Here is a 24708-nt window from a genome sequence, read left to right as displayed (position 1 = left end):
CTGGATTAAAAGTGTGGATTATTGTAACCTGGATTAAAAGTGTGGATCATTGTAGTGAGGCCTTCGTCTTCAACCATCGACAGAGGCCTCATGTCACTGACGATCATGTTCAGGATGCTTTCAGTGAAGACAGCTGCTGCTGTGGTGTCCATGACGTCTGTCCATCATGAAGTGTTGTTGTTTTCTGGAATGAGAGAGTAAATATGTATTATATCATAATTTACAGCAACTCAAGAAATGCCTTGTTTCACTTACAGTGTTAGGTTCAGGCAAAAGTAGCTAAAAGAGCAATTAAACACACACACACACGTACTGTATATAAAATACTTAATTACACACATTTGAGCAGATGTAATAAATTACTTTAATTCCTGTTTAAATGCAATTCATCCTGCCATACCTGCAGTGTCTTCAGACTTTGCCAACAAATTAAAAGTTGAAGCTTAATCATTAAATTATTGTCTTTGTGTTAGATTTATTTATAAATCACATTTAAACACTGCTTGTACCAATTAAATTAAATAAAAAGTAACACACACGTTCTCTATCACCGTCATTAATCGGATAACAAAGAAACAAACAAACAAACAAACAGCTTCATCTACCAGACAGACTGACGTTACGTTTTCTCTCTTGGAAACAGAACAATGTGTTAAATTGAAGAGACTCACCTGCAACACATGAAGAGTTGTATCAGCTGCAGCTCCTTCCTCCTCCTCGTGACTCCAGCATGTTTACGTTTATCAGCGTGGTTCTCCCGTGTCGTGTCACGAATTTTCAAAGCTACATGTTTCTCAGTTTTTATCTTTGTGAAGAGCTCCCACACTTTGGAGGACTTGGGTCGAACAGTTTTCTCTGCGTTGGTCATTTGTAAAATTTACTTATTTTCCTTTGAAAACAGCCTCTGCTTTGCTTCCACCTCCCCCCTCGCTCTGTTCAACTCACACTGCAGAGTTGTTGTTTTTTTTCAAACTTTATTCAGTCAGTCAGCATTGACAATGAACTGCCCGTGAACAAAACGGCTCCGCAGCGCCGTGAAAGATGCATAATCGCGCGACACAACAAATCGATAATGAAATTCGTTGCCAACGCTTTTAATCATCGATTTTTATCGATTTTATCAATTCATTGTTGCAGCCCTACAGAAAGGGCTCAATAAATACTTCAGGTAACACCGTGAGCTTCACTACCTCAACCATTACAGATGTCTTGTTTGTTAGTTTGTCCGAGGTTAGCTCACCCTGTGTTACATTTCCTCGTGGGCGAAGCGATCTTACCGTTCATGTAAAATATTTGATAATGTTCTTTTAGAAACAATTCTTGAATGTTGTTCATACTGTGTTTGCTACATGTTTGTCTCTTGACCCTACAACTGTCTAGGAAACATGAGAGAAGTGGAGCGTGCTCTATTTACACAAGGAGAGCTGTTGGTCAGGCTAATTCTTGTTGTGCCATTAACTATATAATAGTTACTGAATCAAGTGTTACTTATGTAGGCAAAACTAAATGTTAAACAGCCTGTTAAAATACACCAGAATGCAGGATATGGCATCTACTTTATTCAAAATATTCGGGGGGGGGGGGGGGGGCAGACACCCCCACCACCACCACCACCACCACCCATCACATTAAAAAAGCTTCTGATGCCAATGGTCACCACATTGTTCAAGCCAAGAGCCGTTGTCAGCACTGGGGGGCTAAAAGCGCCCCTAAAAGGACAAATTCTAGAATTGTCCCTGATGTAAATTTATAATTACATGATTTTCATAATAATAGGTCATGATCTAAAGTGGGCCACTCTAAAGCATGAAACTCCAGGGCTGAAAATGAGTCCCACAACGGCCCTGGACTCAGTTGTCATCAGTGTTCCATATGTAATACTAAGAGATGATTTCTGATTAGGCCTAAGAACCAGAAGGTCAACCCATGGTGGGTCAGCAGGGAAAGTTTGAAAATTTGGAAACAATGCTGAAATACAGTGTCTAATTTGGAAATAGAGAAACAAGTTTTGAAGACAATTCTGAAAAACTAAGAAAAACTCTATCTATGTAAAGGTCTGCCATGGTTTTAATGCCTATTTCATTCCAAATCATATAAGTGGCATTAGTAGTAGCAGGGGGAAATAGATATATTTTTAACAACAGCATTCTGTTAGAGGGAGACACAAATTTGAAATGAGACCTAAACTGAGACCAAATCTTAATTGTAGAGAGCACTATGGGATTTAAAGTAACAGAAGATAATTTAGTAGGAAGTGATGAATATATAACAGCGGCAGATACAAGGATAACTTGAGATCAACACCGGAGCGGATGATTCCATGAAAAGAAGAGAGGGATCTCAGCGCAACAGAAAGAGGTTCTATGGCCAAGACAAACAGGAGGGGAGAAAGAGGACACCTCTGTCTAGTGCCACAACATAATCAAAAATAAACAGCTTGAACAGAGTTCGTGATGACACAGGCCTGAGGGGATGTATAGAGAAGTTTGATCCAGGACACAAACCTTTCTCCAAAACCAAACCTATTGAGAACGGCACAGAGGTATTCCCGTTCGACTCGATCAAATGCCTTCTCTGCATCAAGAGAAATAATCACCTCAGGAGATGAGAGGCAATGAGCTGAAAAAATAGTGTTGAATAGTGTACGAATGTTAAAGAACAACTGACGGCCTTTGATGAATCCATTCTGTTTCTGTGAAATCATTTGAGGAAGAACAGTCTCAAGCCGAGCTGTGAGTATTTTAGCCAAAATCTTAAAATCCACATTTAGAAGCGACAGAGGCTTGTAAGACTCACAAATTGTCGGATCTTTGTCTTTTTTCAGTAGAACTGGAATTGAAGCTTGGGCTAGTATGAGGGGCAACTGGCCACACCCCAGCGATTCATTATAGATGTCAAGAAGAAGAGGGGCTAACTTGTCTTTAAACTTTTTGAAAAACTCCACAGGGAATTCATCTGAGGCTGGGGCTTTACTGCTCTGCATATTTTTGATTGAAGTAAATCCATCCATCCATCCATTATCTTTACCCGCTTATTCCATTTTGGGTCACGGGGGTCGCCGGTGCCCATGTCCAGCAATCACCGTGCGAGGGGCGGGGTACACCCTGGACGGGTCGCAAGTCCATCACAGGGCCACATCGAGACAAACGAGACAAACAACCATTCACTCTCTCACTCACACCTAGGGACAATTTAGAGTTACCAGTCAGCCTAACATGCATGTTTTTGGTCTGTGGGAGGAAACCGGAGCACCCAGAGAAAACCCACGCATGCACGGAGAGAACATGCAAACTCCACTCAGAAAGGCCCCTGGATCGGGGTTTGAACCAAGGACCTGCTCTCTGAGAGGCAGCAGCTCTACCAGTTGCGCCACCGTGCTGCCCAATTGAAGTAAATATTTATTCCAATTTAATAGGAGCATCAAGTTTATCAGAAACTAATTTGTTTATCGTAGGAATGTCAAGATTCTGGAGGAAGGCAAGTATCTCATCTGAATCTGACTGTAATTCAGCTTTATAAAGATCAGGATAACAACTCTTAAAAATGCCACTGATAGACAGGATCAGAAACAAGATTGCCCGACTGGTCTTTGATTTGAGATTTTGGGTGAGCGCTGGCTTTACATTTCAGATGGTGTGCCAAACTTCTACTTGGCTTTTCACCATGCTCATAGTACACAGCCCAGGATTGAATCAACAGATGTTCTGCATCAGATGTTGCAAGGAGATCAAGTTCAGTTTGTAAATCCTGTTGTTGTTTCAGTAAAGTCTGTGATGGATTAATGGTATTTTGCTTGTCAATATCCTGAATTTTTGTTGAGATTTCTGATATCTTAGTCCTGTGATTTTTGTTCATATTAGCTGAATAAGAAATAATCTGGCCACGGAGATATGCTTTCAGTGTTTCCCACAATAATGAAAAAAAGACTGAGTCACTTTTATTAAAAGTGAGAAAATCATCCATTGCTGATAAAATGAAATTATTGAATGGATCATCCGATAACAGGAGAGTGTTAAATCAAGAGCGAGGAAACTTCATGGATAGACCTCGCAAGGTCTATCCATGAAGTTTATATCAAGGCTCAGCGGGGCATGGGGCATGATCTGAAATAATGATTGGGTGGTACTCGGAAGATGTGACTCTGTGCATTAAAGAACCATCAACAAAAAACAGTCTATACGGGAATAGGACTGATGTACCTGAAAGAAAAAAGAAAAAGTTAGTTTTTGTGGATTTTGTGTCCTCCAAGGATCAACAAACCCATTCTGAGTTGTTAAAGACGAGAGCTGGCTGCGGGCCACTGTACCCGGAAACCACCTCCAGCCCACGTCTTTCCCCCCAGCTCGAATCTCCCTCAGAAGTGGTAACTCTCGTTATCAATAAATCAAGGAAACGTCAATTCAGTTTTACCAATTGTATTAAAATCAAGGCAGGAAAAGATTACAATTTACAGCGCTGGACTCTCTGGTCTGTGACGCGTTCACAGACCCGGAAGAGCCCCGATGTCCCGTGTCATTACTCATTGATAGGGTCCTGGTCTCCTCCTTTGCAAAAGGGGAGCTCAACCTATCAGTGTATGAGGGGGCGTGACTAAGTGTGATCTCAATGGATCTTATGTGGTTCTGATGTGTTAAGAAATATGAGACGGTGCTTCAAAAGCCTTTCTACATGATGTGGCAAGCAGATTAAACTCTATTCCATGACAGATATTGAATCCCAGGGAGACTCTTTTTAGAGTTGCTGGCCCAGTTTAACCCAGTCAGAACCAGGCCATAATTTCATTATAATCCCGTCTCTGAGCATATCAAAACCATAGGAACAGTCCAAAAATATCTTAGCTCCCCCTGGTCAAGGGACCCCAAAGGGGTTCCCTCAAATAAACTCTGAGTTCAATACCGCCAGATAAGCAAGCAATTAATCATTTTCCTCTGGTTGAATGTGAACTACTCCTTATATGTTGGTGGGAGATGCCTACAGGCTATAGTGTGTGACCTGGCAGCCTCAGGTCAAATAAGATGCCAGAGCAGACGGCTAGCGTGTGACCTGCCAGCCTCAGGTCACCTGACCCAGCCCTAGACATCTGTCTAGGACTTCAGCATCCCCCTGGTGTGGTGCAATATGACATAATGGAAATTTCTAACATTTGTCTAAGTCAGTTCTTTAAATATTCATTCATTCATTAATTCAACCTTCATTTAAACAGATAAATCACATTGAGCCTCGAAGACTCATTTACAAGTGAGACCTGTTTGGACAGACAAAACAGTGGTTAACTGGACACATGTAGGAGTTGGAGGCGAAAAAATTCCTATCAGACTTTTTTTTTCTTGCCTGAGGAAAAAAAAAACTAAATATGATTTAATGATTGAAGAAGGCATCCTAATGCAAGAAAGTGTTCTTATCTAATAGATGTTAATCAGTTTGTAGAACCTGAACTTCTCTTTTTGACTCTAAGGGCAGACTTGGTCTATTTTGTCCATCTGAAAAGGAAAAAAGAAAAACTCTGTGCCCCCTTCCCCTTCAGTCATACAGTACCCAATTTATTTGCACAGAGCGCTGCCGGTATTTTTAGCCTGTCACAACAGAAAATGTGTTTGTGTGAATAAAAGCGGATTTAAACAATTAACGTGCATATTATATGTAAATAACAGTGCTACAGTGAAAACCTCCCAACTCCCCCTGGTGATCTAATATAAAAACATTCACAATTAACCAACAAATCAATTCACCCATTCCACCACCCTTCAATTTTGTCCCAATTTAGATTGAATAATGTCATAAGTTCACTCCCTGGAAAATCTAAATTATAAAACCCCATTTTATGTATTTATCAAAATCCTCTGGTCTCTCGTCAATGGCCCAGCTGTAAAAAAATTTGTTATTTCATAGAAAACAATGTTAATAATTAAATCTATCATCGCAGTTCCACCATCTAGTGGCGTTATGTCGTCATGATCTGCTCTTGAAACTACAAACACACATTCTCATTCATGCCTTCACACATCAAATATTCATTAAATAACCAAATCATCAAGTAATAATTAAAAGGTAATATTTAACTATACAGCATGTGAAAGTATCTTGTTCAACCATGTTAATTTTAAGAAAAATCACCATAACGCCTCATAATACCGTAAATAAACTGTAAACGTTAATATTTTACCCACCCCAAAATTAGTCAGTCTATCAACCATCTCATCTCTCAAAGTAGTTTGAGAAGACCTGTCACCCAATTAATGTTGAGTTCAACATTCAAATTAACCACAATTCTAAAGTACACATCTGTAATTAATTGTTAAAATTTACCCACAACTTAGCTTCATATTATCTGTTAATTTTTCCTTGTAATCACCTGTGTGTCTGACTTCCTTCCTGTTAGGTTGTAACACACTCCTAGGAAGGTCCACTTAGTTATAACATCAAGAAGTTCACTCTAAAAAACCCTTTTAGTTTCAGATAAAAATTGTAATTTTCTTCTCCCACATTCAACTAATCAATTTGGAATCAATTAACAGATATGAAATTTGTAACTCTACTTTCAAAAAAGTACTTTTCTCCATACTAGCAGTTGTTCTAATTTATCGTTCAAAAATCCCCAAGACTTAGCTTTAGATATAATCACATTATTAATTGATTAGCATTGTAAACACAACCTATAAATATTTGTAATGTCAAAACAGTGTTCTATAATCATTTCAGTTCATGTAAAAATCCAAAAACTCTAGTCTATCAGTAATCATTTATTAACTCATAGCTTAATAAAATCAGTAAGTTCACAGTTTCAAGTGTTTGATTGGCTAAAAATATATTTTGAAAACGCTCCTCATCTATATGAAAAAGTAAAATCAGAAAATAGAAAACCTTTACTGTGCTGGTAACGTTAATTTGATGTTATTAATGATAAATGATGTCAATAAACTGTCACAGCCAGATCAGTATGAATCTGAAAGAAACTTCATTCATGATAAATGATAACACCCTCATTTGATGCGTGATGTTCTCAGCCCAGGGAGTAGAACCGGTAACTTTTTTCCCCCAGGCACTCCATTCCCCCTCATCAGGGGCATTTCCTTGGACATCTGTCCAGCCTCCATCCTTCAAACCTCTGTCATTGGACTCAACGCCTCTCTGTCAGCGACTCGTTTGGAGTTGCATTATCAGGGAAAAAAGAACAAACATCCTTCTCCCACAATATCACAAAACTCCGTCAGTCATCTATCTAAATTTCTACAATTATTATCAATATATAATTATCAATTATCATTCATTATGGGTAAATCAATGGTTCATATTGCAGGTTCATACTCACCTGACACCTCTCTGGGAACATTGATCACAAACTCACACAGGTGATCCCTGTGTTCACCTTTCCTGGAGCTTCTTCAGCTTAGATAACCTGAACAGGTGATAAGAGATGCAAACAGCACAAATACCCTGTGGCCGGCCAGACCGAGTCCATCCTTCTACCCATCATCCTATCCCTGTCAAGTTTTTCTGAATTGAGTCATCATATTTAACATTTTCTCAGCAACACTTATTGTTTTTTCTCTTTTCTCCATGCACCAAATTTCACAAGTCATTGATAATTATTATGCAGCATCACTCTAAAAATGCTATGTCTTAAATCATGTTAGTAGTTGTTAAAATTCATTATTATATATTTTCTGTTAGTATCTGTTAAACAAATAGTTAAAAATAAGTAAAACTAGTGTATTCCAACTCTGTTAGCACTTGTAGAAATCTTACCTGAGATGAAAAAAACTGTTATAGATTTGATTTAATCTGTCTGTAACTCTGTCACTGAACATTTTAAGTGATTTAGAAGTAAAATATCTAGCAAAGTTTTTTTCTTATTTTAAACAATATTCTAGTTGAATTAATTATCCAAAACCTCTAATATTTAGTTTATCTACATTATAGACGAATCAGTAGTCATTACTTAAAATCATGAATTGTGTCTTTTCTGATGATCAATAGTTGCTTGTATTCAGTCATCCATAACACTCTGATACCTCACTAGTTGTTCCATCTGCCCAGTTTATGTTCTCAATTCTCCTTCTGGTATGTCCTGTAGAGAGAAAAAAATGTGTGTGTGTGTGTGTGGGGGGGGGGGGGGGGGTGTACAGCCATCCATCCCTGCTGAAGCACTTTATAGTTAAACAGTTCTAAAAAGCATTCACAGTATTTTAGTTCAGCACCGCTCCAGAGACCTGTGAAGGGTTAATGTTGTTCAAGATATACAAATCACATAATTTAAATAATCATCAAAGATAATCTTTGTCTAACCAGTAATTTTTTAAGAGACAGGCACCGGTGAAGTGAAAATTTCTCTTTTGAAAACATAAAATTACCAATTTTAATCTGCATTTCTTTAATTTAACACTAGGGCTACATCTTAAAACGTTGGTTATGTACTATAACCCCAGATTCTATGAGTATAGGCGTAGCCCTTTAAGGCTGTCGCTGGTGGGTTTATCCCGTCATGCAAAGCATCGCACTGAAAAATGAGTCCACGCCCACCTGTTGTGTGGGCCCCACCCGGTCCATATAAATTACGTTAAGAGCAGGTAATCGGCTCCTAAATAGCTTTTTCTTCAGCCATTTAGGAGCCAGTGAGGCCTGACGCTTAAAGGGCTACGCCTATACTCATAGAATCTGGAGTTACAGTACGTAACCAACGTTCTATTTCGTATAGGCTTCGCCCTTTAAGGCTGTCGCTGGTGGGTTAAGGGTGAAGCAGATGTAGTCTCTGCCTCACTGGGTTCATTCGAACACTATAAGAAGCACCTGCTTGCCCCAAAAAATATCTTGTCACTCAGCTATCCATGTGCGTAAATGCGCATTGCGTAATTACGCGCACCATGCACAGACGCGCACTGCATAATTTACGCGTTCCGAATGCATGAACACCCCGGAGAGGTTTTCAACGGAAAAAAGGAGAGGCTGAAAAAGGCCGTGAGCAGAGCAGATCCACGGCTCTTCAATATGAACAGATTAATAATAAATGAACTGATTATTAATCAAATGAACTGATTGATGACAGTAGTCTTGAACTGATTAATAACCATAGAACATGAACAACAGTTATAACCTGTGACTGATAACAACCTCTCACACTGTAAATGCATGCAGTCAGATGTGAGTTTAAACGAGACTCCATGAAACAATAATATTCATTCTGTTAAGGCACTAAGAACAGAATGTGTCATGGAACAAGCCGACACATCACATAGATAAAAGCGAATAAATGAACAGGATGTTGACCACGTGGCTGCAGTGCAAATATCCTGCTTGTCTTAACATTATGCAAAGCAGTCGAAGATGTGATACCTCTGGTCGAGTGCGCCCTGAGGTTGTCAGGAGGCTCTAAATCTGATGCTCTGTAGGCTTCAGAAATGGCCTCATATAACCAGTGTGACAGGCGCTGGGTGGATAACAGGCGACCTGCAAATGCGTCTCTATACTGCACAAACAATTGTTGAGTCTGACGCAATGCCGCTGTGCGTGTTACGTAACACGTCAATGCACGTACGGGGCAGAGAAGATGGAAAGATGCTTCTTCTTCTGATTTGTGGGGAGGAGGGAAAAAATCCCTCCAACGATATTGCTCTTGATTTAAAGAGCTTGCGATGTTTTTAGGCATAAACGCTGGATTAGGCCTCAGATCAGCTGAGCTGCCATCATCCTGAATTCTGAGACATGACGGAGCGACAGAGAGGGCAGATAAATCACTCACCCTCTTAGCGGATTTTAGAGCCAACAGCAGGGCTGTTTTAAGATATAGGAATTTAATCAGAACCTGATCTAGTGGCACGAATGGAGCTTTGATCAGGGCTCGCAGAACCAGCGTTAAATCCCACTGTGGAGAAAGTGGGTATGAAACAGGCCTACGTCTCTGTACACCTTTTAAAAAATGCTTCATCGGCGGATGATTAAAAGCTGTTCTATCCCCGAAACCTTTGTGGCAAGAAGAGATGGCTGCAGTGTATGTTTTAATCGTGCTGAATGCCAGATTTCTGTCCATCAGCTGCTGCAGAAAGGACAGCACGCCACCTAGTGGACATGAGGTGGCCTCTACACCTTTCTCCATACACCAGCGCTGAAAAGCTGTCCACTTTGATGTGTACAGCGCTGTGGTGGAGGCAGCACATGAATCCTGGATCGTGCGCACTACATCTTGGGAGAGACCCTTCCTCTCTAAACGGATCTGCTCAGCGGCCAGACCCCAAGGTGCTGGCCTATTTCTGGGTACCTCCTGATAGCTCTGCCTGCCTGGAGGAGAGCATCCTCCCTCCACGGTAGTTTCCACGGGCGCCCCGATAACAGGAGTCATAGAATTGGGAACCATGGCGCGTTCACGCGCTCGGGAGCCACCAGGAGGGCTGTCAGTCCCTTCTCCTGAACTCGGTTCAGAAACCATGATATCAGAGGGAGTGGGGGGGAAATGCATAAAGAAATATTTTGGGCCACGGGCTGTGAGCAAACGCGTCCACCCCTAGCGGTGGTTCGTCTCGTGGCTCAGTGAGAACCATAGTTGGCACTGAGCGTTCTCTCATGTTGCAAACAGGTCCACGGCTGCTTTGCCAAATTTCTGCCACGTCTGAACCATCAGCTCTGGGTGGAGGGTCCAGTCCCCGTGACGCGGACCGCCCCTGGACATCACATCTGCCCCCCTATTCAGAACACCGGGGATGTACACTGCTCTGATGGAGAGCATAATTTGGTGTGCCTAACACATCAGCCGTCTCGCAATGTGTAACATTTGGGCTGAGCGCACACCCCCGTGCCGGTTTATGTATGCAGCAGTCACCTTGTTGTCTGTGTGAATCAGAACATGTTGATTCTGTAGCACAGGAGCAAAATGTTGAATCACATTCAAAACCGTGCGACATTCCAAAACATTTAAATGAGCTGCTGTGTGGGGTGGCCACAGCGCCCCCACAGCTCGAGACATGCATGTGCCTCCCCAGCCTGACAGGGACGCGTCTGTGAAGACTGACACGTGTGGCGTAGGTCTGCTGACGTGAACTCCCTCCAACAGAACAAGAGGATTTCCCCAGGGTCTCAGGTCGCTTCTCACAGAGGGGGGCACAATTATGTACTCACTCCTACACTGCTGTGGAGAAATGAAACAAAATTGTGTTCAGCTTTGCATGGATCACTGTACAATTTTGAATTAAATTAAGTTTATATTATTATTAAATTAAATAATAGTAAATGTGAAGTTGATCCCTGTCATGTGTTCTGCTTTTCCAACAGATGTTGTGGCCAGCTGTGACTTCAACCAGGACAGCGATCCATTCTGCCAGTTCAGACAGGACATTGCAGATTACAATGACTGGATCCGACACAAGGGTCCAACTCCAACACCAGGCACTGGTCCTGATGGAGACTACCCTGACGGAAGTCAGCATGCTCTACTTTTAATCTAAATTAAACCAGTAACTGTTATCAGTTCAGCTTTCCAGACTGGATTATTGAGCAATGTTTCTCTGAATGCTTCTGTTTCCAGATGGCCACTACATTTACCACGAGTGTGACAACGTGCCAAATGGACAAAAAGCTCGTCTGCTGAGTCCTGCCATCTCCACACCAGCGTCAAAGTTCTGTGTTCGGTTCCGGTATTTCATGTATGGTTATGATGATCAGAATGTGTTGAGAGTGCTGTTAAAAACTCCCAGTGCAGAAGTGGAGCTCTGGAAAAAGACTGGCATCCAGAGTTCATCCTGGCTTGAAGGTTCCATCACCGTTTCCAAACCAAGCAGTCAGAGCATGACTGTGAGTTCTACGACACTGCTAAACATGCTGCTTTAACATTCACAAGGGAAACATCAGAATGCTAGCTAGGATCCATTCAGCAGAAAGTTAATTAAATTAGAGCTTTTCACTTTTACAGACAGAAAAATGAGCAGGTGCATAAGGTCAAATCTAAGTTTTATATTTTATCTTGACTTTTTCTTCAGGGCTTTACATATAAACAGAGGTAGCTTTAAAACAGTCTTTTTTAAATAAATATATTCAATACTCTAGTCTGCATAGCTCTAATATATTCTTGTCATTCAATCACTACCTTGCATTTTTTAATTTTTAATGGGTGATTTTAACATGTAGCATCACCACACACTTACACTCTTTGGAACATGCTATGATTCCCACCAGAATGCAAAATATGTTGGACTTGTGCTACGGCAACATCCTGAACACATATATACAGTATACCGCATATATCAAAAATCATGCCCACCTCTTGGATAGTCAGATCATAACCTTACCTTGCTGTTGCCCAAATGTAGATCAAAACTTACAGTGGTGCTTGCTTGAAAGTTTGTGAAACCTTTATAATTTTCTGTGTTTCTGTATAAATATAACTTAAAGCATCATCAATTTTTGCACAAGTCCTAAAAGTAGATAAAGAGAATCCAGTTAAACAAATGAGACAAAACAATTATACTTGGTCATTTATTTATTGAGGAAAATGATCCAATATGACTTTTGTGAGTGGCAAAAATATGTGAACCTTTGTGTTCAGTATCTGGTGTGACAACACCACCCAACCCACCCCGTGCATCAATAAATGAAACTAAACGTTTCTGGTAACTGTTGATCAGTCCTGCTCACCGGCTTGGAGGAATTTTATCCCATTCCTCTGTACAGAACAGCTTCAACTCTGGATGATGGTGGGTTTCCTCACAGTAACTGCTGTTTCAGGTCCTTCCACAACATCTGGATTGGATTAAGGTCACTACTTCACCTTGGCCATTCCAAAACATTACCTTTATATTCTTCTTGAACCATTCTTTTGTAGAACGACCTGTGTGCTTAGGGTAATTGTCTTGCTGCATGACCCACCTTCTCTTCAGATTCAGTTCATGGACAAATGTCCTGACGTTTTCATTGATGTTCTAGAAATGTGCCGCTCAGTGTGGCTGCATGTTGGAGTAGCTCTGCTACTTTCATTCTGAATTATTGCTTTGGAAAACTTTAATTCTGCTTTTTCTGGATGTAAATCGCTTTATTCAAATGATTACTTACTCTGGTATTGGACGCTGTACAGCTGGAAGGATTTTTACTGAAACCTTTTTACTTTGGGGCATTTGTTATGATGCATAACCATGGCAACAAGATGTTTTTAACAACCAGGAGCAGCTGATTAACATCTCAAAGTTCAAATACCCCAAATGAGTTGAAAAGGAGGCACCGTGGACAAATTCCCATCATCCTGGTAAGGGTGCTCGAGTACCTGACCACTGAGATTCTGGAACACTGGAACACTCAGCTCGTGACAACGAGAGGACCGGGCTCATCCTCTGGCACCTTCAGCTGTCTGTCCATGGCGACGAGGAGCTCGGCAGACATCTGGGAGGAGTGACATCATCGCTCAGGGAGGAATTCTGCTCAGCATTCGAGCAGTCCTGCTGCCCAGAAGTACCGAGAGGCCCGCTGGATCTGACAGCAAGCTGGATCTGGGTGGACGGATCGGGATCTGTGGCTAGATTCTTCAGGTTCGCTGCAGGAGATTCTTTCTGCTCACAGCTATCAGTATCTATAACAACTCGTATTAAACCAGGATGATGAGTTACAACAACTCTTAATTTCCCTTTGGGATTAATAAAATATTTTTGAATTGAATTGAATTGAATTTAGAATTATCTGATATAATTCAGAATTCACTGTTCCATCAATGATGGCAAGCTGACTTGGTCCCAGATACAACAGTCCCAAACCCTGATACTACCAGCACCATGTTTCACAGATGGGATAAAGTTATTATGCAGGAATGCAGTGGGTTTTTTTTTTCTCCAAACATAACACTTTTCATTCTGTGATCAAGGCCTGCTGACTGTCCCCCAGACAAAACTGAAAACTAAAGGAGATAGAGCCCTTTCTTCCGTGGCTCCAAGACTCTGGAACTCTCTTCCTCAAACTCTCCGATCACTGGACTCGGTGATTTCTTTTAAAAGTCAGCTAAAAACATATCTTTTTAAATTTGCTTTTGCCTGAATTTGTTTTTTTGCTTTTGTTTATCTGATTTGTTGAAGCGTTTTGTGATTTTTATCTTGAGAAGCGCTATATAAATAAAGTTTTACTTACTTACTTACTTAAACCAAAAAGTTTTATTTTGATCTCATCCATCCACAAAACATTCTTCAACAGTCTTCTGGCTTGTCCACGTGATCTTTAGCAAACTGCAGATGAGCAGCAATGTTCTTTTTGGAGAGCAGTGGTTTTCTCCTTGCAACCCTGCCATGCACACCATTGTTGTTCAGTACCAACAAAGTCCATGCTCAATAATCCAGGTATACAATCCAACAATTTACAGTCAGGTCATCTAGACAGTTTTTTTTTTTTTTTGTGCTGAAAACATTTTGGTTTGTTCTACTTTGGAGTAAGCTGTTGGGGGAAGAATCAGTTTTGTGTTGTGTGTTTCCTTGACTGATGAAGCCTTCTGGATGGAAGGTGAAACATTCCAGCACAAAATAAGAAACTGTCCAGATGACCTGACTGAAAATTGTTGGATTGTATAGCTGGATTATTGAGCATGGACTTTGTTGGTTTTGAACCAGTTTGACATGACTGTCGATGAGGAAGAGGGCCAGCACCGGAGGAGGTGGCGTGCCAAAGAGACCATCTTAGCACCAACATAACTGGTTTGTTCCACTCTGGAGTAAGCTGTTGGGGGAAGAATCAGTTTTGTTTTGTGTTTTTCCTTGACTGATGAAGCCTTCTGGATGGAAGGTGAAATGTTTCAGCACAAAAAAAAAAAAGAAACTGTCCAGATGACCTGACTGAAAATTGTTGGATTGTTGTTCAGTGTTCTCCTAATGGTGGACTCATGAACATTAACATTAGCCAACGTGAGACCTTCAGTTGCTTAGAAGTTACCCTGGGGTCCTTTATGACCTCGCCGACTATTCCACCCCTTGCTCTTGGAGTGATCTTTGTTGGTCGACCACTCTTGGGGAGGTTAAATTTGCTCTTGAATTGCCTCCATTTCTACATAATCTGTCTGACTGTGGATTGGTGGAGTCCAAACTTGAGGTGGTTTTGTAACCTTTTCCTGCCTGGTGAGCATCAACAACTCTTTCTCTGAGGGCCTTAGAAATCGCCTTTGTTCTTGCCATTATCCACTTCCACAAACATGTTGTGAAGAGCAGACTTTGATAGATCCTATTCTTTAAATCAAACAGGGTGCACAGTCACACCTGATCATCATCCCATTGATTGAAAACACCTGACTCTAATTTTACCTTCAAATTAAGTGCTAGTCTTAGAGGTTCACATACTTTTGACACTTTTGCCACTTTCAACATCTGGCAATGTAAGAGGTCTGGCAAGGCCTGAAAACTATGATGGGCTGTGTTACCAAATGATCAATTGTTCAGACCCCTCCTTTCTAGCAGATCAACTCAACTGTTTGTTTACCCGGTTCAATAGTGGAACCACACCAACAACTTGGACCTGTCCACTCCCGAGCGTCCTCCATCCTCACCTTACAATCAGCAAGCATCTGGTGACATCCATCCTGAAAAAACATCAACCACCATAAGGCCCCTGGCCCAGACATGCTCAAGAGGAGGGTTCTGAAGGACTGTGCCTCTTAGTTGGATGATGTTTGCACCAAAACGTTCTTACTGCTTCTAGACCTTAGATATGTCCTTGATCAATGGAACGAATCTACAATAATCCCAATTCAGTCAAAGATTTAAAGGACTACAGACAGATGGCCTTCACTTCAGTGTTATGCATATGCATGGAGAACACAGTATGTGGCTTTCTTAAGATGGTGTCTGATAGACTGGATCCACTCCAGTTTGCCTATAAGCGAAGCGTGGGGTGGAAGATGCCAGTCTTATGCTTTTAAACGCCATCACTACACATCTGGATTCAGCACAGCCATACAGCAGGGTCTTATTTATGGACTTCTCTTCTTTTACTAGTGTGAACATCATCTTATTGCAATGCCTTTTAGATCTCCAGACTCATCCAGCACTGGTTTTATGGACTCATAATTTTCTACAGAACAGGCTCCAGTAGGTCTTCTTAAATGATTTTATCTTATAAATTTATTTTAAATCAAGGACTTCTCATGTGTGTGTTTATCCCGATGTTCTTTTCATTTTACACCACCAGCATCTCTTGTAATACTACAACAGTGTTGCTTTTTAAATATGCAGATGACATGACTCTGGTGGCACACATGACTGAAACTGAGGCTCTACCCCAGTATCAGAATGCAGTCAACACCTTGATGAAAATATTTAATGACAACTCCCTTGAATTTAATATCTTAAAAACCAAAAAGTTGTGCTGCTGCAGTAGAGACAGAGCTAAAGATAAGTCATTACTCTTCAAGCCAGTTGTCATTCAGGGCCAGTAGGTGGAATCTTTTAAAATTCATGTATCCCTACAACTATACATTAAGCATTGATGAGTTCATGAGATTCTTTATAAATAGTTACTGTATTTTAATTAGGGAAAATTTTCAAACCATCATTCCTACTATCACCTCTGGCTCTGGGTCAGATGAGACAACTTTAAAAAATGGTTACATACCACAGAGCTTTAAGATTGCTGTAATTAAACCTTTACTTAAGAAACATAACCCTGACTCGGGAATACTAGCCAATTATAGACCTATATCTAATTTAACTTTCATCTAAAAAATTCTAGAGAAAATAATTGTTGGTCAGTTACATGATCATCTGCAAGGAAATAGTTTGAAGAGTTTCAGTCAGGGTTTAGAGCTCACCACAGCACTGAAAATGCAATGGTGCAAGGTGCTAATGATATTATCATGGCATTTAACAATGGACTTGTGTCTATACTGGTCCTGTTAGACCTCAGTGCTGCATTTGATACAGTTGATCATAATACAGTATGTGTGCTTCCGTTAGGTAGTTATTAAACAGAATGGGATAAATTTTCATTGTTATGCTGAAGATACACAATTATATTTGTCCATGAAACCCATTGAATCCAATCAGCTACTTAGACTACAAGCATGTCCTAAAGACATAAAAACCTGTATGACCCTACATTTTTTGTTTGTGAATACAGACTTAAGGGCCAGCAGGTTGAATCTTTTAAAATGCATGCATCCCTACAACTATACATTAAGCAGTGATGAGGTCATGAGATTCTTCATAAATAAACTTCTTTCAATTAGGGGAAGAACAAAAAAACATAATTTCTGCTATCACGTCTGGTTCTGTGTCAGATGAGACAACTTAAAAAATTGTCTGAGGTTTTGGTTTTTGGACCTGACCATCTTAGGAAAAATTATTTCAGTCTTTCACCCTCCTTAGATGACATTAATCTGGCCTCTAGTTCTAATGTTAAAAATCTTGGTGTTATTTTTGATCAGGACACGTCTTTTATCCCCCACATTAATAACATCAGTAGAACTGCCTTCTTCCACCTGCATAATATCACTAAAATTAGAAACATCTTATCTAAAAATGATGCAGAAAAACTGGTCCATGCATTTGTCATGTCTAGACTGGACTATTGCAATGGTTTATTATCTGGGTGTCCAAATACTTCCTTAAAATGTCTTCAGTTGATCCAAAATGCTGCTGCCAGAGTCTTAACTGGAGGTAAGAGAAATGCGTGTTTGTTTACCCTGTGGAGTGGTCCAGTCTTTTTACATTCACACTGCACTCGAACCGCGCTGGAGTTCGCTTCTACTGGACCGAGAACTAGGTTTTAGCTCGGGCCAGAGTTCGCCTTTTTGTTCCGTGACAGAGTTCTATGGCGCATTCACACCTCCCTAAACGAGCCGGACTTTCTAGGAAAACGAGCTAGAGTTCGATTAAAGTGGACTAAACAGGGCTAGTGTGAATGCACCCTTAAAGATCTTCTCCCATTCTGCTTTTGGAAACTCTAGGGACCGTGACTAAGCCTGCAGTCTGAGAAAGAAGTGCTCTGTTAGGAAAATATAGAACAATAATATCTCAAATATAAGATGGAGCTAAGTTGTTGAGAGCTTTGTAGGTTAGAAGTAAGATTTTGAATTCTATTCTGGATTTGACAGTGAGCCAATGGAGAGAAGCTAAAACTGGAGAGATATGAGCTCTCCTACTAACTTATATGGAGCCGTCAGCTGCCTTGTGTGGAAAAACAATATTCTCCATGGTCTTTTGTCTCATCTTCTGCTCATGCTAAGTTCATTTTTGAAAAATGACAAAATATAACTCCTAAAACTTTATGCCACTTCATTTTATTTTTATTTACAGAAGAAGAAGAAGAAGACGTGTCTTCAGAGGTTTTTGTGTCGTTTCTTTCAGTAGTTCTTGGTGTAGCGCCCCCACAGGCGAGTGGGGGAATAGGTTGGTTCAACAGGTTGACTCGACTGCACAGTGCAGTGTGAATGCAAACTCACCAGCTCAAATGTAAACAAAAGCTCATGAATATTGGTCCCGAACCGAACCGAGTCTACCAGACTATCTAGTGTGAAAACGACCTTAGTTATCAGGTTCCTCTCTTGTGGAACCAACTTCCAGTTTCTGTCCATAGGGCTGACGCATTGTCCAGTTTTAAGACTGGGCTTTAGACTTTACTTTTTGATAAATCCTATAGTTAGGGTTGGCTTGTTATACTGCCATAGTCAAGTCAAGTCACATTTATTTATATAGCACATTTAAAACAATAACTGTTATCAAAGTGCTTACCAAAAAAGATCACAGCATCAAATCTTAAAAAACAAGATATTACAGTAACATGAATAAAAGCATAAAAACATTAAATGTAATGAGAAACAATGAAATACTAAATCAAATCACCCTGCGTTAAATGTCAGGGCGTAAAAGCAAAATGGATGAACACAATCATCAACAACGAAATACCAAATGAGATCACACTGTGTTAAATGCCCATGAGTACAGATGTGTTTTGAGGAGAGATTTAAAAGTAGAGACTGAGGTGGCCTGTCGAATGTTGATGGGCAGATTGTTCCAGAGTTTAAGGCCCATGACTGAAAACGCCTGATCTCCTCTGAGCTTCAGCCTGGTTTTTGGTACGGCCAAAAGCAGCTGGTCTGATGATCTCAAGGCCCGAGAAGGAATATTAAGATGAAGGAGGTTGGAGAGGTATGAGGGTGCAAGGCCATTAACACACTTAAATGTCAGCAGAAGAATCTTAAAATCAACTCTGACACACACAGGAAGCCAGTGAAGGGAGGACAGAATTGGAGTAATGTGCTCAAACCTGCGAGTTCCTGTTAGTAGCCGAGCTGCAGCATTTTGGACAAGCTGGAGATGTGAGAGAGAGCCCTGACTGACCCCAGCATAAAGCGAGTTACAGTAGTCCAGCCAGGTTGTAAAAAATGCATGGACTAATTTTTCAAGGTCGGATCTGGACAGGATGGACTTGAGCTTAGCTATCTGCCTTAGCTGAAAGAAGCTTTTTTGAAGAACAGAATTTATCTGCTTATTAAACTTAAAGTCCAAGTCTAAAACTATCCCGAGATTTCCTGATGCATGCTCAATAATCCAGGTAGAAAAATCCAAAAAAGTTCAATCTGGTCCTCTGGACATTCAAAAAAACAAAACAAAGCAAAAAAAAAAAATGTAGAAACATTTCGTCTCTCATCCGAAAGACTTCCTCAGTCTGAGGTGCTGTATTCAGCTCAGTCTCTTAAACAGCACCTTCTCAGAGTGGATCAACCAGTTTTCTGCTGACAACCAAAACCAGCTGCTCACATAGTCAAGAAGGACCATTAGCCTAACAATGGATCATTAGCACAATGATGGCTGTTTACTATTCACAGGGGGTTGAGTGATACTAGCAATAACAGCATTGTAATAGGGGGACAGTTGAACCCGGAGGCCTCACCCCTGTTTAATGATGGACAATTTCTTTTTACAAAGATGGCCTCCTTTACTCCTCTCTCAAACCATCATTCCTCTCTGTCTAGCATGTGAACATCTTCATCCCTGAAAGAGTGACCGCTGGCCTGGAGATGAGTGTAGACCGCAGAATCCTGGCCTGATGATGTTGATCTTCTGTGCTGGGCCATCCTTTTGGCCAGTGGCTGTTTAGTTTCCCCGATGTAAGACTGATCACAGCCCTCCTGACACTGAACAGCATACACAATATTACTCTGTTTGTGCCGGGGGACTGGATCTTTGCGATGAACCAGTTTTTGCCATAATGTATTTTGGGGTTTAAAAGCCACTGGGATGTTGTGTTTAGGAAATAAACTTCTCATTTTCTCTGATGCTCCCTCAACATATGGAATGACCACTGGTCTGGGTTCCTTCTTTTCACCTGATGGCTGACTGGAGTCCTGTTTGGGTTTCTTCTCTGCTTTCAGGAAGGCCCAGTTAGGATATCCACATTGCTCTAGAGCCTGTCTTGTGTAGGATTTCTCCTTCTGCCTGGCTCCTGAGTTAGTGGAGATGCTGTCTGCTCTGTGATACAGAGTCCTGATGACTCCTAACTTGTGCTCCAAAGGGTGATGGGAGTCAAACTGAAAATACTGGTCTGTGTGGGTGGGTTTGAGGTACACCTCGGTTTGCAAATGTCTTCTATCAGAGACTGAGACCTCACAGTCTAAGAAAGACAACCTGCCATTTTTTTACATCTTCTCGTGTGAACTTGATGTAGGATGGCACAAGAAAGGATGGCCCAGCACAGAAGATCAACATCATCAGGCCAGGATTCTGCAGTCTACACTCATCTCCAGGCCAGTGGTCACTCTTTCAGGGATGAAGATGTTCACATCCTTGACAGAGAGGAACGATAGTTTGAGAGAGGAGTAAAGGAGGCCATCTTTGTGAAAAGAAATCATCCATCATTAAACAGGGGTTGAGGCCTCCGGGTTCAACTGTCCCCCTCTTACAATGCTGTTATTGCTAGTATCACTCAACCTCCTGTGAATAGTAAACAGCCATCAGTGTTCTAATGATCCATTGTTAGGCTGATGGTCCTTCTTGACCATGTGAGCAGCTGGTTTTGGTTGTCAGCAGCAAACTGGTTGATCCACCCTGAGAAGGTGCTATTTAAGAGACTGAGCTGAATACAGCACCTCAAACTGAGGAAGTCTTTCGGATGAAAGTTGAAACGTTTCTACATTTTTTTTTTTTTTTGCTTTGTTTTGTTTTTTGTTTTTTTGAATGTCCAGAGGACCAGATTGAACTTTTTTGGATATCCCGAGATTGGTAACAGACTGTTTTAGATATGGCTGAAGGGAGTCCAAGTTTGCAGGATCAGTGACTGTGGCAGAGCTAGGGTTAAACACAATGACCTCAGTCTTCTGATCATTAAAATTCAAAAAGTTCGCAGCCATCCAAATCTTGATGTCATTAAGATATTTTAACAAAGGGCGAATGGAGGAGGAACTGTTAGGTGTTAACGGCAGATAAATCTGAGAGTCATCAGCATAACAATGAAAGGAAAGACCATGTTTCCTCAGGATAGACCCTAAGGGGAGGAGATACAAAGAAAGCAGAAGGGGTCCAAGAATGAAGCCTTGCGAGACCCCATAGGAAAGAGGCACTGAAGTAGATAGAGTGTTAGCAAAATTAACACAGAAACTCCTGTCGCTCAGATATGAATGGAACCATTCTAACGCTGCACCAGTAATCCCAACCCAGTGTTCTAGCTGGGATAAAAGGATACTGTGGTCCACAGTATCAAATGCAACGGTAAGGCCAAGGAATACCAGGACTACAGACTGACCAGAGTCATTTGCCAGAAGAATGTTGTTGCAGACCCTAACTAATGCTGTTTAGGTGCTGTGTAGTTTCTTAAATCCAGACTTAAAAATCTCAAGAATAGAATTTCCACTCAAGAACTTGTTTAATTGAGTGAAAACTATTTTCTCCAGGATCTTAGAAAGAAAGGGAAGTTTGGAGATGGGTCTGAAGTTTGAGCAGGTTGAAGGGTCGTCTGGGTTTTTTTTTTATTAAAGGAGTTACTACTGCATGTTTAAAAGCATCAAGAACCACACTTGTAGCCATACTGCTGTTTATAATGTCAAGAACAGAGAGTCCAATGGAGGGTAGAAATTTTTTAAAAAACAATACATGGATGGGGTCAGCAGAGGAACCTGAGGGTTTCATATGACCAATGACATCATTTAGAAATGAGAGGGAAATGGGTTCAAACTGGTTAAAGACTGATGTGGAGGGGACAAAGACAGAGGGGTCAGCTGTGGTGTGAGGAATCAGTGACCTGATCGACTCAACCTTTTTAACAAAGAAACTGTCAAAGTCGTCACACGTAACTGCAGAGGCCTCCCAGTTGGCAGACAGAGGTACAGTTAAAATGGAGTTAATGGTGTTGAAAAGAACGCGGGGATTGTGGCTGTTTGAGGCGATGATTTAGGAGAAATATTTGTTTTTTTCTGATTTAACAGTGGCCTGGTACTCTTTGTAACATGATTTTAGCATGATAAAAGAAACATGAAGTTTGTCCTTCTTCCGTTTACGTTTGGCTTTCCTGCATTGAAGTTTGGCTGCGCAAGTGATCTCATTCATCCAAGGGTGTGGAGTGCGATTTGGATGCCTAATTTTTAATGGTGCAACTAGGTCAAGCACCTTAGCACAGATCTCTTGATATACAGTGACTAGCTCATGGGTGTTGATAGAAGAGGATTCACAGACTGAGAGAGAGTTTTTAGTAAAAGCAGATGAAAAGGCGCAGCAGTGGAAGGTTTAAATATTCGGCAAGGCCTTGGTGGAGGGGGTTTGGACTAGTTTACAAAAGAAGTGTTGAAAGAAATGGGTTTGTGGTCAGAGAAAACTGAATCCCCAATTTCTAACTCAGAAACAGATAAACCAAAGGTTAATACGAAATCCAGTGTGTGGCCATGCTGGTGAGTTGGTCCTGCAACATTCTGTACAAAATTCAGACTGGATCAGATCTAGAAAGTCCTGAGTCAGCGGCTTTTCAGGGCAACAGACATGTATATTGAAATCTCCCAGAATCAAAACCTGATCATATCTGAGCAGAATCCAAGTTAAAAAGTCAGAGAGTTCAGCCATGAAGTCCTTATTATATTTGGGTGGCCTGTATAACACAGCAGAAAAAACAGGATTTGAACGGCCCACCTCAAAACACAGCAGTTCGAAGCTCAAAAAATTAGCTGGTATCTGTAACAGTTTGCAGTTCCAACGTTTTTTGAAAATAGTTAATAATCTACCACCTTTGCCTGATATTCTCAGAGCATTAAAATAAGAACAGTCCGGTGGTAAAATTTCCGACAGGGCCATGAACTCACCACAGGAGAGCCACGTCTCAGTCTCGCAGAAGAAGTTGTAGATGAACAGATGCTGAGATATATTCATCAATTAAAACAGATTCTTCATTTTTCTGGACTGAATAAAATGTGCATTGAATTTAATGAAATGTAACGTGAGACGTCATTTTTCTTTGACCCATCAAAATGAATGTGGTCATTTATTTTACAGAATCAAAGTTTAACATCAAACATTTACATTAATTTGGCAAAATATGAAAATAACAACATAATCAATCAGCTTTACAACCAGGAAAACCATACGGCCATGATTTTCTGTTGCTTCACCACAGACATTTATGAAAACTGTACAATTATGATCAATTATCCACACGGCGGTGGATGAGCACTTTACACAGACATTTCTAAATTATCTGGAAGGATTTCTACTTGATAGAAGGATTTAAAGATGGAAATGAAGTTTAAAGGGAGTAAAAGATGGTGTGTGAGGGGGAGTGTTGACCAGAACCGACACTCTCCATTCGAACCCAGCTTTTCCTCGGTACGCTTGGTAGGAAACTTGACTCATTACCTTTCTGAAGATAAATCAGCAGATATGGAGTTCCAGTTAACGCTACCTGTCCAGCGTCTCCATAGGATGGCTGTGACTCGTCCGAAGTAGTGACGAGATTCCGTCCGACACAAGCTCACATCAGCAAGTGGACTTCACATGAGTGGAGTCCTTCAGAAGTTCCACTCAGAGGTGGAAGATGTTATAATCCAACTCGGAAGAGCCTTATCATGGCTGGACTTCTGTTCTCCCAAACGACTTCACAGAACTGCGAACATCTCAGAACTTCTCCGCGCCTCACCGAACTGAGAGAACTAGGAAGTACCGGCATTTTAAAGAGCTCTATTTCCGGTATATTTGAGCGTCCCTGATTGGTCCATATCAAAGACAGGGGTGTGTTTTGTGATGTAAGAGGTTACTAGAAGTCAGAAAACAGCAAGAATTGTTATGGAACAGATTAAACTGTTCTCAGACAGGCGAGAGAAATATTTTGGCGAGTTTGGAGAAACAGGTGCCAACTCCTCTGTTTACGTCTGAGAGGATTTTAAAACAAGACACATGTCTGCTTCGACTCGGACCTTGGACAAAACTTACACTTGCTCATTCAAAGACAGAAATCAGAAAATACATGATTACTCTGTAACAGGCCTTAACATGAATTCTAACTTTGCATGAGGATTAAAAAATCATTACACTGTTTCACAGTTAATAAAATTGATTAGTTCACTGCAACATCTAAAATGGTTTGAACTAAGACACTTTGATTATCAACATTTGTAAAACAGGAATGATAATAGAAAAGAGAGTGTTCTTTCACTTGAATTTTCAAGAAAGAAAGTCTCAGGATGGGTGAACCTGTATTTCTGGATTCAAATCAATGAAATGACAGTTTCTGTCCCACAAGGTTCTTAAGGTCAAGGGTTTTGACCTTAGGCTTAGTTTTGACATCAGGTTA

General features: G+C 40.8%; 1 protein-coding gene across 1 annotated transcript in view; it reads left to right on the top strand.

Annotated features, from left to right (window-relative positions):
• Positions 1-24708, top strand: part of zanl (zonadhesin, like) — a gene marked incomplete in the record, with an annotated part of 443805 nt that overhangs the window by 43230 nt on the left and 375867 nt on the right. The window contains 2 exon segments of the mRNA XM_037681443.1: positions 11260-11406; positions 11513-11778. Coding sequence (XP_037537371.1) covers positions 11260-11406; positions 11513-11778 — 413 coding nt within the window.

This window comes from Nematolebias whitei, chromosome 1 (genome assembly GCF_014905685.2).
Source record: "Nematolebias whitei isolate Nwh7 chromosome 1, NemWhi1, whole genome shotgun sequence".
NCBI classification, from domain to species: domain Eukaryota; kingdom Metazoa; phylum Chordata; class Actinopteri; order Cyprinodontiformes; family Rivulidae; genus Nematolebias; species Nematolebias whitei.
This window is presented reverse-complemented; position numbering and strand designations above follow the sequence as displayed.